We start from the raw sequence: 18,411 nt of genomic DNA on the forward strand, positions 1-18,411 counted from the left end.
ATAGTGCAATAGCAGCCGTGAAGAAGTGCCGTTGACGGCACTTGTCAGCCCAACTTATTTTTCACAGCCTCATCATCTCTGCAGGCATTTCATAAAGTTGTTCTCTCTCTTTCTCTCTCCTAAGTATGCTTTAACAAATATTTTTTTTCTGGCTTTTTCCGACAGCAAGAGAATATTCGGCCACTATGATTTACATCTTATCTGCAACTCGTACATCGAACGGAAGACTGAGGAAGAGAACATGGTAAGAACACGCCTCGCTTTTTTCCTTAATCACCGATACATGAAAACAACTAGAGGCGACCTAATTACAAGGTCGTGTGGCAAACAACTGGATAGGATATTCGTGCAATTCACACATAACTTTTGATTATGTTGCAATGCCACGAGTTCGCTCATTGACTTGGATTAAAAATCGCTGATCAGAGCTCCAACGTATACCCTGCGCGCCCAACGCATTTTCTACATCTCTAGTCTCTATTACCCAAGAGCAGGATTCAGGATCGTTGTTGTCGGCCTCAAGCGAGTACAGTGTGTGACCGGCCACCGCTTCACATTTCCGTGCGCAGCTGAGATTCACGGTACCGCTGCTGCTTAAACGGAACGCGAGTCTGCTGCCAGGTATGGAGGTCAGCATGACTGCCACCGCTGTTTCTGGACAGTCCAGTCGAAAGACCGCCACCACCCGACTGCGGATCACCGATGTGCCGGACCAGACACTGGGAACGGTACGTGTTCGCAAAAAACAATTCACCATGTACAGTACGGTCCACTGTTAAAGGGAACACTCCAATGAGCACCTTTCATTTCGCTGGCCCTCTCACCGCAACCGGACAGAGAAACATTGTTCATGCACTGCACGAGTCTGTCAAAAAGAGGCAGAACTGTCAACCACCAGTAGTCTTATGCAAATCTAAGGCGCTATGTTTTTGCAAGAGAGCGGAATCCAAACATGCCCTGCACGCAAATGCTCCCTTTAACAGTGGACCCATCTGGATATTCAGCAGTCTTGGCTGTTTCTATATGGAACAATCTAGTTGTGGCGCGAGCAACCAAACACGTACACAGCACAAGCGATGTGTCCTTTCATGTGTCTTCTTTTGACCGTACGCCTTCTTCGTGCTACAACCAGTTAGTTCAAGATGTAATACCAACAAGTCCAAGTCGCCGCGGTGGCCAAGTGGTTACGGTGTTCGGCTGCTCAACCGGAAGACGCGGGTTCGATTCCGATCGCGGTGGTCGCATTTCGACGGAGGTGAAATGCTAGAGGTCTGTGTAGTGTGTGTTATCATTTTCACGTTAAAGAACCCCAGGAGGTTGAAATTATCCAGAGCCCTCTATTACGGCGTCTCTGATAACCTACGTCGCTTTGAGACGTTAATCCCTACAAGACAACCAACCAAACCACAAGTCCACATCACCGATCGGTTTCTATAGCTACGTCATAATCATCATCATCATCAGCCTGTCTACGCCCACTGCAGGGCAAAGGCCTCTCCCATGCTCCACCAATCAACCCGGTCCTGTGCTTTCTGCTGCCACGTTATACCTACAAACTTCTTAATCTCATCTACCCACCTAATTTTCTGTCTCCCCCTCACGCGTTTTCCATCTCTTGGAATCCAGTCAGTTACCCTTAACCTGACGTCATAATAGTAGGTCGTAAATAGCAAGTGATCACACCGCGCGTTAGATAACGTGCGTACTTATACGGTCGGTGACATTACAGGGTGACCCCACGGTCAAGTCTTCCAACCCTGGTCCCACGGACATCCGAGTTCGACAGCGGCTCTGGATCCCCTTCAACATCACCCTGGCACGAGGAACTATGGCCGAGCTGCACGTACGAGCTTGTTTTCTTTGCTTTTTAAGAACCTGTGTGTGCGCACTTTTCTGCAGGGAAGGAAGATTTAAACCTTTGCATTAAACCAGGGACTTATTGTCTCACGCGGTGTTAACGCAAGCACGAGTGTAAACCGTGGGACGCAGGTCGAGGCCCGAGGCGCCGTGCACGAAAAGAGCGGCATCGTGAACCTTCACGGCCTGCGCGTGGAGGCCGTGGGGCGCAACATTCCCTGCTGGCGCAGTCGACCTCTCAACTTCACGCTGACGTCGTCGTTTGCTAGTGTACAGACCGACAAGGCGTCCGCGTCGCTGGGATTCTATGCCAACCCAGGTCAGTCGTACGCCCTCTGTTCAATCACTGTGGTAAGTCGCTTCAGTAAGGCGTGTGTATACAACTGCTTGTATCTCTATATCAGTAAGAAGGACGGGCCGTGAATTCCTTTACCGCGGTGGTGGCTACATAGTTGAACGTCCGCTTCCAATGCGGCAGGTACCGAGTTCGATTCCCAGTGCCGGCCTGAAGTCCACCGGTTTTTTTCCTAATGGGTAGACGAGTACACATGCCGCGCCACGATTGGCTAGTGGTTATGGCGCTCGACCGCTGAACCGAAGGTCGCGGGATCGAATCCCGGCCGCGGCGGCTGCATTTTCGATGGAAGCGAAAATGTTTGAGGTCCGTGCACTTAGATTTAGGTGCACGTTAAAGAACCCCAGGTGGTCGAAATTTCCGGAGCCCTGCACCACGGCGTCTCTCATAATCATATCGTGGTTTTGGGACGTTAAGCCCCAGATATTAAAAGGAGTACACCGACCTGGCGCTTGGTTGTTTATGGATGCTCATCTCGAAAGGTGGCCCATAAGGCTCTGTAAAGGCCCCTGGGCGCACCTTAACCCACCACAGCCTTGCTGAAATAGTCGAGCATCCGCCGCTGCTGTGGGAAGCAGAGAATTGCTGCCGCCGGCCACCTACCGGTGAAAAGGGTACAAGCGCGCTTCCGGCCTGGTGCTCGCCAGAACGAAGTACATAGTCGCTTGGGAAGGCACCCACCCTGTCGGAAATTGGCGACATGGGACCGCCAGACCTAAAAATAAGTGGACTTGCCTTCGCCAGGGCAACATCTTGATGAAAACAAACAAGTCCGTTTGTCGAAGCGTTCCAGCGACATTTCATGTGCGGAAGCACTTCTGTGCCATCTCAACGACAACATTGTCCGTCCATACGTCCGTCTGGCCCTCTCTCGCGTAAGACGATCGCCGCTATAAAGGAATAAATGAATAAAATAAAATAAATTTTCACTCCTGTACTTGCCTTTCAACTCGGGTTTCCACGCTATGAATGCGTGTCTAAACCAACTACGCTACGCACCTTTTTTATCCCTTAATGCGAGGAAATAATGGCAGTAACTCCTGTCAACTATTCATGGCATAATTCATCACACCAGAATTCATCCATGCTTGCGAAATATGAACATATGTGACCTACATGAATGCGTTGTACCTCGGTGCAGAATAATTGTAGCAAGATAACTCTCCATCAAGGTTTCGTTGAATTTCGTGGAAGTGGAATAGAAGCCGTCTGCAGGACAAGACTTAAAGCCGAGATGTAGGACTGTACGAATGAGTAAAATTCAAACTTTGTGAAGTTGTGATGCCAAACACTTGATTCAGTGGTCGCGGGATGCGCATGCCATGGGACAGCGTTCTAGACGCCACTGTGGTAACCAGGGGGGTCAACCCACCGCCCCCACCCCCATTTTTTTTTCAATTTTTCAATACACGCACACGTAGAAACACACGCACGAAGATATATAAATGTTGGTTGGACCCCCCGAAAAAAGATCTCTGGCTACGCCCCTGCCAGACGGCTATCCAATTGCGCGCGCACTAGTGCTAGGGAGAAGATGAACTGCGACTGGCTCTGGCAACGGTGCGCTGCCGGAGCTAATCGCGGAGACCACGAGATGAAATACGCCATTTCGATGCCCCCCGAAAACAGCGTTCCGGAGCGAGCCTGTGCTTACAGTAAAACTCAACGCTTCCGCATCACTTGTACAACTCCCGAAGGAGATTCTGCGTGGATTTTAACAGCGCAGCTGCTCAAGCATATGTGCCAAGAAGCTCCAGCATAGCATAGCCATGCATATTATAGTATAGCTACGGGGTCAAAGGAGAGTGAGGGTGCGGAGGAGTGATGTGAGGCTGAGGAGAAAGGAAAGGGGGGTGGTGGAGGGTAGAGCAAGCATAGCCTTGTATAGTATACTATATGCCAAGCAGCTCCTAGCATTGTGTAGCCATGTATAGTATAGTATTGCAAGTGGTGGGAAAGAGAAGTGGGGGTGAGAGTAAAAAGGAAAGGAGAAGGGGAGAGAGTAAATCATGGCATGGCCTTGTATTTTATACTCTAGCAAGGGGATGAGGAAAGGAGGTGAGGGTGAGAAGGAGGAGGGGAGAGGGTAAAGTTAGTGTAGCCATGCGTAGTATGGTATAGCGAGGGTGTAGGAAAGGGAAGTGATGTTGAAGTGTGACGTGAGGGAAAAGAGGAGGGTAGAGAATAAAGTGTAACATAGCCTTGTACGGTATTGGCCTCGAGGCCCACCACTGGAAACGCCGGCGCCACCGTCGGCGTGACGTGCTTGGCAGGATCACGTGGTCTCAGCGGCCGCGTCGGCTGCTTGTGGAGCACTGCCGCGTGCTTTGAAAACGAGTTTCAAGTCCCACATGCACTGCGGTCTGTTCAAATTCGGAAGTTTTCTCTCATTTTCTACTCCATTGAAACCATCGTAATAGAGTGGCTGCCTCCGAAGGCGACGAACATGGGGCTCTACCGCTCGGTGCCACAGTGCCGCGCTTACGCAAAGGAACCCAGTGTCAGCCTGAACTGGTAACCGCGGGGACAAGAAACAGCGTGAAGCATGGGTTGTAAAGCTGAGAACCGGAAAGTAGCCATCCGTTACGAGTCTTGTGTGCAACAAGTACTTCCGCGACGAAGACTTTTGCTACTGCGTCGGGCCTGCGATGTTCGGTGAGTAGCAGACAGCGCGCACTGAGACGATGGCTCGCGCGCGCTTCCCGCCGGCAAATGATGCTTATCTGCCACAGGATGGTAAAAGCGCTACCTTTTACCACGTGCGATGCCATCTCAGAACCTTCCAATGCGACCTCTTGATCTTCGGCCCCGTGCTCAGCGTCCACAAAATCGGCTGCAGATGCTCAAGTCATTGTTTAGATACGTTGAATTAAAAAACGCACAGGGTCCCTTATGCATTCGTTAAAGATGACTAGAAGGCGAAAGCCATCTTCTTCTTCTTGTCAGTAATTGTACTGATTCTCCCGCGCCCCCCCCCCCCCCTCCAAAAGCGTTCTGCACCTAACGTGGTTTTGCACGGCCTCCGTGACCGATCACGGAGGCAATGCGAATCGACCATGACGTGTGAATACGTCATCATGTGACGTCACATTACGTGATGTCATAATGACGCTACATATTTTGGCGATCTGTGACGTCATGATGACGTCATATGGTGACACCATCACGTGATGATTATTTTTTGCATCACCGACGCGGGACGCCGACGGGCAACCTTCCCATTTGATGAGGCATGCATTGCTTCATAAGCTACACAAATTTTGCATTGCCTCCGTGATCGGCCCACCGGCCAACCCCATGTATTTTCTTGGAGCCTCATTTATTTACATGGGAAAGATGCCACCCTGTTCGCGTTAGACACGACACTGCTGCCAAAATTGCTCGGGTACACGCCAAATAATTACTATCCTGTTTTGCGGCTGCTGGTTGCTGCAATACCTTCTATTTAATTCACCGCTATTTCAAGTTCATGTGGGTCCTAGTTCACAGCCGACGTTTGCAGAACAAGTCCGGCAAACGTTACTGTATTTTCTTTCTTTTCCTATGCGTCGCATGCTACTACATGCTCGGTCTCGTAGACTGGTTCTCCTTCCACCAGCAATCTCGAAGTGGTGAAGCTTTGGTCTATGAATTTGTTGATGACAGAGAGCGGCAAGTTCACTGGAATGCAACGGAACGATAATTAAGGAGCATTAAAAAAGGCGTCGCATTTGCTCACGTTTTGTGTGAGCACCAAACGAAATGAATGCGCTGAATAAAGAAACAGAAGCAACGGCATTTGCCCGCTGAGAAGACCGATCAATACGCAGTGCGAGACAACTTGTCAAATGACATTGAAACGTACCCGAATTTAGACCGAAAAAGAAAAAAGAAACACTGAATCGTCGGGACGGCATATCACAAAGTTGCCATGCGCACCGAAGCCGCAGTTGTAAGGAAAATGTTTTCTGAACTGCTCTGATAGCGTCCGCGCAACAGTAGTTGTTTGTTTACTCACAAATTCTCGTGTTTTTCGGCCTAAAGTTCACAGCGTGGTGCCAAAACGTGCTCGTAGCAAAAGCGAAACCATCAGTACGAACATACGTGCAGACGCTCACACATGCAGAGGCACCGTCAGTCGTCGCGAACCCGTGCGATCGCTAGCTTGAGGCTTCTTTCTGTTATGCTCCGTTTGGTTATACAGGAAGTCTACTCTAACGAGATATTCCACATAGTTTGCACTCAGCGAGTGACTACCGTTCACGCAAGAAGCCGGTTCAGGGGTCAACGCGGTGACAGCGTGACGCGGGTGCTCGGTTTTCTGCAAAGGGACAGCGACTGTACACTATCTTGTGCTTTGAGTTCGTCGAAAATGATTATTTTGACAGTAAAGAACACAGTTCATTTCGAAAGTACTGACAGAAGTGCCCTGGAAGGCTTCCGCGACGTGTTTTTGTAGAGCGCCGACAGCAAAACCTATGGGGAGCGCGCCGGCGGTATCCTGCCTAGCACGCAATCGAGGCGCGTCCGATAGAGGGCGACTCCGTAACTCCTCGAGGCCAATAGTATTGCAAGGGGGTGGGAGAAGAAAGTGAGGGTGAGAAAGAAGAGAAGGAGGAGGGGAGAGGGTGAAGCATGCCTTGTATAGTTTAGCAAGGGAATGAGAAAGGGGGTGAGGGTGAGAAAAATGAAGAGGGTGGAGAGTAAAACATAGTACAGCCATGTATAGTATGGTACAGCAAGTGAATGGAAAAGGCAAGTGAGGGTGAAGAGTGATATGAATGGGAGGGAAAGAAGGAGGATAGAGAGTAGAGCTTAGCATAGCCTTGTATAGTCTAGTTTAGCAAGGAGATGAGAAAGGGAATTGAGGGTGGGGGCGATGAAAGGAGAAGGAGAGGGGGTAAAGCATAGTATAGCCATGTATAGCATGGGGTGGGAAAGGGAAGTGGGGGATAACTGATGTGAGGGTGAGGAGGAGATAGAGAGTGAAGCATAGCGTAGCTTTGTATGGTATAGCAAGTGGGTGGGAGAGGAATGTCATAGCGAGGAGGAGAAAAAAGAGGAGGGTAGAGTAAGACATAGCATAGCCTTGTATAGTATCGCAAGGGTCGGAAGGGGTGGTGAGGAGGAGGTGAAGGAGGAGGGTACGGCCCCCAGCTCCGTGTTTCCTTCGCACCACTAGCGCGTAGCTGCCCCAATTTTTTCATTAAAGGGCCCCTCATCAGGTCTGACCATTTCGAGCTGGCAAACGCTATGCATAAACTGGGCGCTTACGATCATGGCTGCCAAGATTTGCAACGCTACGCGCCGCGGAAAGAGGTCAAATTTCAAACTGAACGCCGCTTGTCCTTAATCTCGCGGGCGCGCGCCCCAAGATAGAGGGGATGACGTACAACAAGGAATGGCCCTACGTAGCTATCTGTACTCTGACGTCGCTCCTCTACGCAGACATCGGTGCGCTGACGTCGCTCACAGTAGCACGTGACACTGCGAGAATCATTCGACGCGACATCGTTGCCTGAATATATGAATGAAACTTGGGAGAAGTAACAAGACACACAAACGTAATGTGTGCGTGTTTTTATTTTTTTTCTTCGAATCTCAGCGATATGCGAGACTGATCTGCCTCCGTTTCGCTTCGTTTGCGTTCGTGTTCTCCCGTTTCCGTATCGTGCAAGCGCCAGCCCTGGCAATGAAACTGTGCCTCGTTCCAGCGTTCGTTAGGCTCATTTATCCTCCCGCGTCTACCTAAATGTTCATGCGGCATCGGTGCGACGCGGTGTGTCACGGCAAAGATCCATGATTCATGCCAGCCTCACCAAACGTGCGCCCACCAAGAGATCCATCCCGCAGAAACAGGCAGTACACCACAGAGCAACACCGCTCGCGTCTTGGGCACGTCATGCGCACGTGACCTTGCGTGCGCATGACGTGTTATGCGTATGCGTCATGTGATCCTCCGGCTCCGTTCAACGCCACCTAAAGAAACTTCGAAGTTTTTTAAATGCGAATGCATTTCTTAGTCGCGCTATGTCAGGCGTCCGGCGTTGTCCGTGCGCCTCTCCGCTCTCGCTCCCTCTCCCATAGCAACAGCTGCGGGCGCGCGCTTATCCTCGCCCCTAGCAACAGGAGCAGGTGGTGCGGGCGGAGTAGCGGAGAGTGAGTGGAGAGGAGGAGCGCGCTCTAGCGTGTGAGGGCGCTCGCATCGCGGGAGCTCGGCGGAGCTCCCGCGTGTGTGGAGAGAGTGTAGGAGAGGGTGGGTGCCGTGCTTCGCCGCTCAATCTCTCGCCGTTCGCTCTCTCTCCTCCCTGCGCCACCGCCTCAATGCAGTGCGTTTGAAACGCGGTTGTAGCGTTTGTGCTGCCTTGGCACAGCCTGAAAACAGCGCGTTCTAAACGCGTTTGTGCTGCATTGAAGGCGGTGCCAACATCCCTGAGGTGATTACGGACGCACGTAGGAAGCGTTCGTTGAAAGAGGCGCCCAAAAGGGAGACACTTCAGTGCGTCGATGTGTCCAGCTTTACGCCATTAAAATTACTACGCCGTGTACTCTCGGCGCAAGAAATGCATTCGCATTTCCTCATGATTCCCTTCGGGGAGGTGGGGGCGTTATCTTTAGGTGGCGTTGCTCCGATGCCGAAGAGGGTAGGGAAGGTATTTGGCTTGCGAAGGCTACACGGGGCTAGTGGCAAGGGTTTCAAGCTCCCCTTCTCGATTCATGCTTTCGCGCCGCTTCAAAATATTGGTTTTCTCAGCTCACAATGAACCAATTTGAAAAATTGTTGTGGTGTAACGATCTTCATTGGGCACGCAACAACATCCAACGTCGAACTACAATTTCTTATGGGGTCTGGTGACGGGCCCTTTAAAGGCGCCCTGCAACACTTTTTCAGCATGGCCAGAAAACGCTGCCGATCGGTAGTCGAGGCTCCTGAGAACACGCGAGCCAAACATTAAAGCACAGCATGCGGCCTGAAATTTACAATTAATTCTCAAAGTCAGCTAGAAATCGTTCCCTCTTCTTTCTACAAGTGATGCCATATACCCAAATTACAGCGCCGTATACCCAATTTCACAGCCATTGGCTGATTTGACCATCGTGCTCTGCGTAGTTACCGTGGCCGCCGCAGGAAGCCGCCATGTGCCCGCGCGCGCGCTCGCTATCACACTGAAAGTAAACCGCGCGTTCGAAGAAAGAAAAAGATGGTTGATCCCTCCGTCATAGGAATCGGAATAACACGAAAGTAAAGCGTGCCCTTACAGAAGTAACTGAATGTTTACTGTACATTGATATAAGAGAGTTTGCACAATGTCTGGCAGCTATAGCACCGTTTAACGTGGATGCACCCACTTTAATGATTGGTGATACGTCTCCATCCCGACGACTAATGTCCATGATAAATTATTACAAAAAACCTTGTGGTAGCTGTATTAGTTAACGGTGAAAGCGTAATCAGAGAACGAGGTGTGATAGCCAGAAGAGCGCCGCATATTGGACGCAGAACTTGGTCGCCATCCCGCGGCATGTTAAAATGTGATTGAACACAACGGCCGGACTAGAGGGAAACGCAAAGCGCGTCGTGCCGCCCCCAGCCGCGATTTTTCTCGGGGCGAGCGCGTGAGCTGGGAACGCGGTGTAACAACCAGGTGAGGCAAGCGCGCGTCGCAGAGCTATTTTAGGGGCGAAGCTCCTTAAGGCGGCACCCGTTCGTCCCTCATAGTCGTAGTAGTGCGTAACCAGTCGTAACGCTAGTACCAGATCTTGACCTCCAAGGTGGTGCCGGTGGGAGATTTTTCCTGTGCGTTGTTGAACAATAAAAAATTCGCAGCGTGCGCGTTAACTAAAAGCCGAATTCTTCTGTCTCTCATTCCCCATTAGCAGCAATTGGCATGTTCCAGTAGGAAACGTTAGTAGAAGTAGAAGTGTAAGTGTTAGCTAAAAATTACACCCTCTCCCGCTAAAGGGGACCATGAGGCGATGCGAAGCCGCAGCACTTGCGCGATCGCGTTCCGTTGGCGTTCGTTGGGCATGCTACCGACCTCGCGTCGTGTAACGCGAAGAGGGACGCTACGCGCGTCGTATCTTCCATCTAGCCTGGCCGTGAATTCTCACAGGGCGAGCGGGGAACACTGTCGACAGGCGGGCGAGAGGGGGGCAGCGTAGGAGCGGAGAGAGGGGAAGCGGACGCGCATGCGCTCGAGCTCATCGCGGCGTTGCGCAGGAGAGAATTTCGGCATGTCTAGCCCGCGTTTCAGAGGAAGAGTGGAGAGGGGTATGGGAAAGGGGAGGGGAGAGGGAAAGTGGAGAGGGGATAGGAAGAGGAGAGGGAAAGTGTGGAGGGGAAGGGGAGAGGGGTAGAGGACATGGGGAATGGTGAGGGGGAGTGGAGAGGAGGTGGGTGGAGAGGGTATGCACATGCGCAGTAAGGGTGGTCACGCCGCACACCACCACCACCACCGGATTGAGCTCCGCCTTAAGATACTTCGCATCTAAAAAGCCGACTTCTTCTGTCTCTCATTCCCATTAGCAGCCATTGTTTACCTCCAAGGTAGTGCCTGGTGAGATTTCTCCTGTGCGTGATTAAACAATAAAAATTTTGTTCAAAACGCCATTGATTGATGAAATAAACCAACGAAAGACGCCAGATGTTTTCTAAAAGCAAAACGAAAGAACGCCAGATGTTTCTAAAGCAAAACAAAAAGACGCCAGCTGCTTAACGAAAGACGCCAGATGTTTTCTAAAGCAATGGTTTTCTAAACAATGAACATTCACAGCGTACATGTAAAATTAAAGTGAGCTGCAAGTCGTCATAACTCATCGAACCTTTAGTATAAGCGCGCCCGATCTCACGTCGGTGATGATGTACTGGGCAGAACTCACGGAAGATTCACGGTTTACCGATGAACCTCCGCAGCTTCGCCCACTCATCATCATTCACTCCGTGGATATGCTGTGATTTTTTTTGTTTGGATTAGCGTGATGCTATGAGCGAGGCCGACGCTTTTACGACGCTTGGGCTAAGATCGCCACCTCGCGGTGTGTTAAGGCATCGACGAAATTGAACTCCTATTGAAAACGCGCCGAATGGGACGGACGTGTAACGCGTTGCAGGTGTTAATCTCGGAGGCCACGGTAATGGCGAATTACTTCACCGCTCCCAGAGGGCAACACCACCCCGCCGTCCGGGAGAGTGGTAGGCGCGTTTGTAAAGCCTCTAGAGTCTGTGACCGTGGCGCAGTGGATAGCGTGCCCGGCATGTGTTGTTGCGGACCGAGCGGTCGTGGGTTCGATGCCCGTTGACGGAACTATTTTCTTTGCCATGTGATCCTGTAAATTTTTTCGACGTCATTTCCGTGACGAAAATACGTCACTGAAGTCTTGGTGGACCCCGGCATAAAACACTTTCGTGTTAAAAAAAAGAAAGTGTTCAAGGTCATGACGCGTGCGTGACGTAACTTTTTTCCCCCGTGCCATCCCTCCCTGCTTAGCTTCGAGCGTGCTTGTCGGGACGAGAGAAGAGAGAAAGCAATCACAGCGCGCGACAAACCTCTGTAACTCCGCTCGTACTTGACTGATTATAAAAATTTTTGCGGAGGTCGGTTCGTGAGGCAATAACCTCCATTAATGAAGCAATTCGATGGTTACTGGGAAACGTGTGGCAGGGCCCCTTTAAGGCGAGCCAGAAATTGTTTTATGACATCCATGTGTAGCGCACGTTTAAATACAAATGGCGCAATTTCTCGCAGATATTTGAATTGCTTTTAGGAGTGAACAGCATAAAGAATATGACGAAAGTGTTAAAAGCTCTGTATCCATAGTTGTTTATTTAAGATTGCCCTAAATGCTTAGAAATGTATGCAGACATGATCTGCAGTCTGACCCGAGCTCTGTCGGAGGCTTTTTAAGGTAACTTACGTGAGCGACGCAGTGGATATTCGGCTCCATTGACCAGTCACAGTATTCCTCAATGCTGTTATCTATGGCTAAAGGACGAAGATAAAAGAAAAATGAACCCATGGCGGTGGTAGACATGGAAGAAACAGCATATCCCGGGGTGAATGATGATGAGTGGGGCGAAGCTACGGAGGGAATCATCTGGTAAACCGTGAAACTCTTCCGTGAAATGCGCCCAGTACATAATATAAAGAGTGTGAAACATCGTGTGTATATTAAACATCAAACTTTTATTGTACTGTTGGTTTACGTGGTCCCTTCATTATCACTTGTGATCGGTGAAATGCAAGGAAGAAGTCCGCTCCCGAGCGAAAGAGCGCCAAGAGCGACCGCATTCCCCGCTCGCCCTGTGCGAATTAAAGGCAAGGCTAGAGGGAAGACAGGACGCGCGTTCCACGACGCGAGGTCGGTAGCATGCCCAACGAAAGCTAACGGAACGCGATCGTGCAAGTGCTCCGGCTTCGCATCGCCTCATGGTTCCATTTAGCGTCCCAAAACCAAACATATTGCTCAAGGTGTGCCTTGCGTTTTTCGTAGAAATAATTTCTTTATCATGTACATTAAGACGAAAGTTGAAAGCTCACTAGAGTGTATCGCCCGCAAAGTATGTCTTTTAGTGTGATTTAACTCTCGTACGGCAGGGTCCTCGCGCCGTTGCCGGTCCACCTCGCCGTTGACGATCGGGCGAGGTGGCTAAATACAACTACTACTACTACACTTTAAGAAAAACATCTGCGTTCTTTCGTTCTGCTTTTACAAAACATCTGGCGTCTTTCGTTGGTTTATTTCATCAATCAACGGCGTTTTGAACAAAATTTTTATTGTTTAATCACGCACAGGAGAAATCTCACCAGGCACTACCTTGGAGGTAAACAATGGCTGCTAATGGCAATGAGAGACCAGAAGTAGTCGGCTTTTAGCTAACACTTACACTTCTACTTCTACTAACGTTTCCTACTGGAACATGCCAATGGCTGCTAATGGGGAATGAGAGACAGAAGAATTCGGCTTTTAGTTAACGCGCACGCTGCGAATTTTTTATTGTTCAACAACGCACAGGAGAAATCTCCCACCGGCACCACCTTGGAGGTCAAAGCGTAAGACTTGTTACTCACTACTACGATCACGACGACTACGAGGGACGAACGGGTGCCGCCTTAAGGAGCTTCGCCCCTAAAACAAAGTTCCCGATGTGGTTCGCGGGTTTGACTGGCTGAGAAGATGGAGCGTGTTACCGATGCGTCAACAGCGTCACTGCCTCGCCAGGTTGCACGTGACACCAAATGATAGATGCGCTAATTGTGGGCAATCCGATACCACTAAGCATGCGTTGTTAGAATGCGTTGCTACTAAGGGTGTATGGCACCTTGTATGGCGGACATTTGGAGTTGGAGCTGCATCACTGTCGCATAAGAATAACGGCATATTTCCCCAATTGATATTCTTGATCACAATGTACGTGATCTGGAAACGTCGGTGCCGGGCAGAAGCTCATCGACAACCACAGCGTGCAGCGTTCCCAACCTTGCATGGCATTTATCGAATTGTTTTCGGATACCTAGTTGACGAGCTGGAAGTGAGTGGTGTTGATGCCTTCTTAAGGCGCTGGCACACTCGGTTTTTTGCATTACGCGGGGCAAAACTGGAATTTCCAGCGGCACCATACTGAATTAAGAAAAAGAAACAAGTCATCCGACTACCCATGCTACTCGCATCCCCCCTCCCCCCCACTCTTATTTTTAGATGCGAAGCAGCTTTTACGCTGGGCTTTGTCCGTAGTTCCATTGGCGACCGTCCGCTTTCTAAAACCTGCCATAGCCATCTGTAACATATTGAGCGCGCGCTCGCGCCAAGGAAAAGTCTTCTTCGTCTTGTTCTTCGACCGCCTTGACGATACGTGCAGAGCGCTCGCTCGCGCCAAGGAGAAGTCTTCTTCGTCTTGTTCTTCGACTGCCTTGATGAATATACGTGCACATCACTTTAGGGGCCCAGGCTGCTGTCCTAGTTTGGCGTAACGCAGACAAAACCACGTGTGCTGGCACGCGCTATATAGCGCGTTGTAAGGGGCTGGGTAAGACGCTGTGGCCTCTCCCCCTTACGCTGTCTCAGCAATCACGTGATAGCGTCGGGGAACGAGATTTTGCAGACGCGCGATGAGCCCGCGTTGCGTGCTCCAACAAGAGTTCGGGACGAGTAACAGCAACAGCAACTACAGTGAATTCATGGTGTGCTCTACATGCAAGGACGCGTTAACATCGGGCATAGCTAGTGTCCGTGATGAACGGAACTTTGAGTCGACCCATGCGCTCCTTCGCATCCCCACATGGCTCCCTTTAGTGGGAGATGGTGAAATTTTTTTTTCCTACCTCCATGCAGTGGCGTAGCCAGAGGGTGCACACTGGGCCCGTGCCTCCCCCCTCCCTCAATTTTTTTTTTTGCCATGGCATGCAGAGCACAAAATGGCACTCAACCACTCTGCCTGCCCAGTCCCCACATCAAGGGGTGCCCCCCCCCCCCCCCGAAAAAAATTTGTGCCTGCGCCCCTGCCTCCATGAGAAGTATGATACTTTTGGTTAACATGTTTCTTGTTGTATAGTTGAGTGTTAGCGTAGAGTGTATTAGTGCAGTCTGCATAGAATTGCGTCTAGCGCTTATGTGTGTTATACTGACGCAATATATAGGTATTTAGTTTATAAGCGCCTCTAGCACTTATAAACTAAAGTAGCTAACTAAACTAAAGTAGCCGTCCAGGTTTTGGAAGCATCGACAGGGTCTGGCCGCAGCGTGCCCGTTCCGCAAATGCATGAACGCTACCCGGAATCACATTCTTTGAGAATGCGAGGGGAACCCACCTCCAAAGGCAATACTGCCGGCTTCCTCCCGCGAGGCGTGAAAGTCGCTCCCCTCGTCAACTGACTAGCTTATTCAGAGAGAAGTGATTAACTGGGCCGAAACGGTCGTGGCAACAAAGGTGGCTACCACCTTTCGAACCACCGGCAAGCTAACTTCGACGACCTCGCTGTGCCGTGAATAAAGTTGCGTCTCTCTCCACGTGTCGTCGCGCAGGCTACAGCCACGTGCGCGGCAAACTGCGGCAGGGCGACGACGACCTGGTGGTGGAGGTTCTGGCCGAGATGACCGACCACCCGGTGGCCGACGACGGCAGCCGCCATCCGGTGACGCTGCAAGTCAGCGCTCTCCACTGGCGTGCCACGGCCACCCACATGCTGCGGGTCGTGCGCACCGGAAAGGAGAGCGCGCTCATCGACGCCAAGGTGCTGGTCGACGACACGCACGTCTACGAGAGGGAGTGAGTGTGCACATCTGTACTCCCCTTTATCACCGCATTAGCAACAGGCATGGACAACAGCATAGAGTTTTCATGCTATCACTCTAAGAAAAAATCGAGTATTTGGGAAGTACTTCTGCCACACAACCATAATCGTCATCTACCTCGGGTACTTTCCTTGCCTGATCACCGCGGTGCCGGCACTACTCGGTCATGAACGGAGTGCGCGCTATCAGCGTGACATAGCATTCGTGATAGGAAACTGGCTAGAGCTGGGTTTTCAAGAAAGGAAGCACGAACAAGCCCGATGACGATTATAGTTGTGTGGAAGAAATATTCGCCAAATGCTCGATTTTTTCTTGGAGTCGATTTTTTTTCTTAAACCTGTGCTAGTCACAGGTGGGAATATGAGCCATAAAAAGACCCCCCCCCCCCAATCATCTGTGTCTCCCGCTTGATTCTGCGGCGCGCAGGGAACGGGTCTCCATAGCGGCCTACATTCGCCACTCGGAAGACTCGACCTCTGAGCCGAGCAAGCTCATCCTGCGTCTCTTCCTGCCCTTCTTCATCACCTTCGAGTCGCTCGTCGATGTGGTCTCGGTCAGCCACTACACACCCATCGTCAGGAACATCAGCACTGGAGTCGACATCGAGGTGGGTTTTTTAACAAGGGCTCGTGCTTACATCAATCAGTGCATACCTTCCATAGAAGAGATTACTCTACCCGCCGTAGTAGCTTACCGGCTAAGGTGTCGGGCTCTTAAGCTCGAGGGCGCGGGTTCGATTGCCAGCCACGGCGGCCGCAGCTCCATGGGCGTGAAGTGCAAAAACGTTAAGAGAACCCCACGTCGTCGAAATTAATTTGGAGTCCTTAGCTACGGCGTGCCTCATAATTATATCGTGGTTTTGGCTCGTAAAGCCCCAAAAATTATGAAATCGTCGCATTTTCTACTGCCTTTGTGCACTATCCCCTTATTGCGGAAATAAGCGGAATTCAGAATTCCAGGGGCGGCGCCAGGGGGACGAACGGGTTGGGGCGGGCGACAGCTGCCACCCCCCCTCACCCCCATAATTCGAGCCCTCCCTTCTAAGCGCAAGCATATTCAAGACACAACGCATAAGTTCCCCGCCTCCCTGCCCCCAGAAGGAACTCGCATCATGTGTACCTCCGCTGAAAAAAAAAGAGAGGGTCCTAGCATCGCCCCTGCAAAATTCCACACGTTTCTCCTGACGAAGGGAACGTTCCTGCATCGGTAGTTAAGTCACTCAAAGAAATAGAGCCCCTCAGGTGCTTAATATATGCGCAGAATTCTCAAAATGCTTTCGAAACACGCCAGAATAAAAGTATTGTTCTTTTAATACGCGGTGTATTACTTGTAAAGTTCACTAACGTCGGGTCGCGAGTAGCTAGCGCTGAAGCTTCAACCCCATTTTTTCTTCGTTACATCTTTTCTTACTTTCCAGTACATTGCGCTGGGTAAAACATGGTGTTTCGTGAGTTCTAGAAAAGCAATTAATAAGTTGGCCTTAACATTCTTTACGGTTTCTTCACACACAAAAAAAAAAGTTTTCTTTCATAGCAGAAAGGTTGTGCAAAGAAGCCGCCTTGCGGTCTCAACAAGTGGACATAGTTGCAAGCGTTAAACACGATGCAACGCTTAACCACAACGCAGCTGCCCACTCTGATGTTCGCCGACCAAGTTGAGCTGAACATGACGCTGGCTGTGGACCCGGAGAACAAGCGCGGCTACGGCAAGGGCGAGACGTTGGCCACCATCCCATACCGAGTGCTGTGCGACCAAACCTCCAGGGGATCCCAGAAGCAGGGACAAGGGCTGCCCTGCGCCAACACCAGCCACCTGGTCTTCACCGTCAACAGCAACGGTCAGTGCGTGCTGGTTTAGTATACAGCGTGTTTCATGTAACTGGAATCAAGTTTAAATGATGGAGATGATGAGAGGGGGTGGGGAGGAGAACGCGCGTGTCAGACGTTTCCGAGGTGTCTTACGAATTCGTTAAATAATTGGGGGGGGAGGGGCTGAGTTTGCAAAAAACTACTTTTTCTTCCGTGCGTGTTTTATTAATTATGCTTTGTTATCATTGTGACATTTATTGCTGCTGATTATGACATGCTAAACACCCGTGCAATGTTTCCGGTTACATAGCTGTGAAACGGCGCCGCGAAATAAAACGAAAACACTGCGAACACACGAACATAGTGTTTCGGCGTTTCACTGTGTTTTCACTGTGTTTTCACTGTGTTCTCACTGTTTTTTTTTTTTCGTGGCGCTATTTCAGAATTATTAGTTAATACCAACTCGCCCAATTGTCAGTCCTACTTACCCTTGTTTCTTCATACGCTCTCGATGTTCGTTAACTCAGGTATATTGTGTTCGGGGGCTAATCGGTGCGACATTTCAACTAAGTTGAAACTACGCGGAGGACGGAACGCAAGTACAAGTAGACAAAACGAGCGCAGTACTGCACTCGCCCTGACCACTTCTTCTACTTGTTTTCCGTCCACCGCACAGTTTTAACTCCGTTTAAAAGCTCGTTAACTCCTTTTGCAGAGTGCGTCTTCGAGCTGGGACTGCAGAGTGGGCTCATCGAAAACTGCCAGATAACGGCCTCGTCGGCAGCCGACACCTTGCACGCGCCTTGGGAGGTGCGCAAGGGCGGATCGAGTGGTACGTTTAACGCGAGCGCACGTTGTTCGTGTAGCCGCAGAGAGATAGATAAAGCGTATCCCTGGCTCGTGTCGTATTCGTCCAAGCCGATTGTCGCTTCACCGTGCTAATCTCGCAAGTATTTTCGATTCGATATAGTCTCCTACCGCAGTTATACTGCTTACCCGCACTACATATAATCTTGAGGGAAAGCATGCTTTAACGTCGGAGGAAAAAGAAACGCGCTTTCTCTTACGCCTTAACAGACATCACTACCGTTTATTTCCCGCGAATTCGGCGAAATACCACTT

General features: G+C 50.5%; 2 protein-coding genes across 2 annotated transcripts in view; one reads left to right on the forward strand and one right to left on the reverse strand.

Moving 5' to 3' along the window:
* Positions 1-18,411, reverse strand: part of LOC119396625 (uncharacterized) — a 296,945-nt gene that overhangs the window by 100,364 nt on the left and 178,170 nt on the right. The window lies entirely within an intron of this gene.
* Positions 1-18,411, forward strand: part of LOC119396626 (uncharacterized) — a 272,920-nt gene that overhangs the window by 15,596 nt on the left and 238,913 nt on the right. Inside the window, 8 exon segments of the mRNA XM_037663911.2 lie at positions 166-244; positions 570-728; positions 1,730-1,843; positions 1,990-2,176; positions 15,212-15,455; positions 15,908-16,088; positions 17,108-17,318; positions 18,005-18,121. Of these exon segments, the coding sequence (XP_037519839.2) occupies positions 166-244; positions 570-728; positions 1,730-1,843; positions 1,990-2,176; positions 15,212-15,455; positions 15,908-16,088; positions 17,108-17,318; positions 18,005-18,121 (1,292 nt within the window).

Source organism: Rhipicephalus sanguineus, chromosome 6 (assembly GCF_013339695.2).
Source record: "Rhipicephalus sanguineus isolate Rsan-2018 chromosome 6, BIME_Rsan_1.4, whole genome shotgun sequence".
Lineage (NCBI taxonomy): Eukaryota > Metazoa > Arthropoda > Arachnida > Ixodida > Ixodidae > Rhipicephalus > Rhipicephalus sanguineus.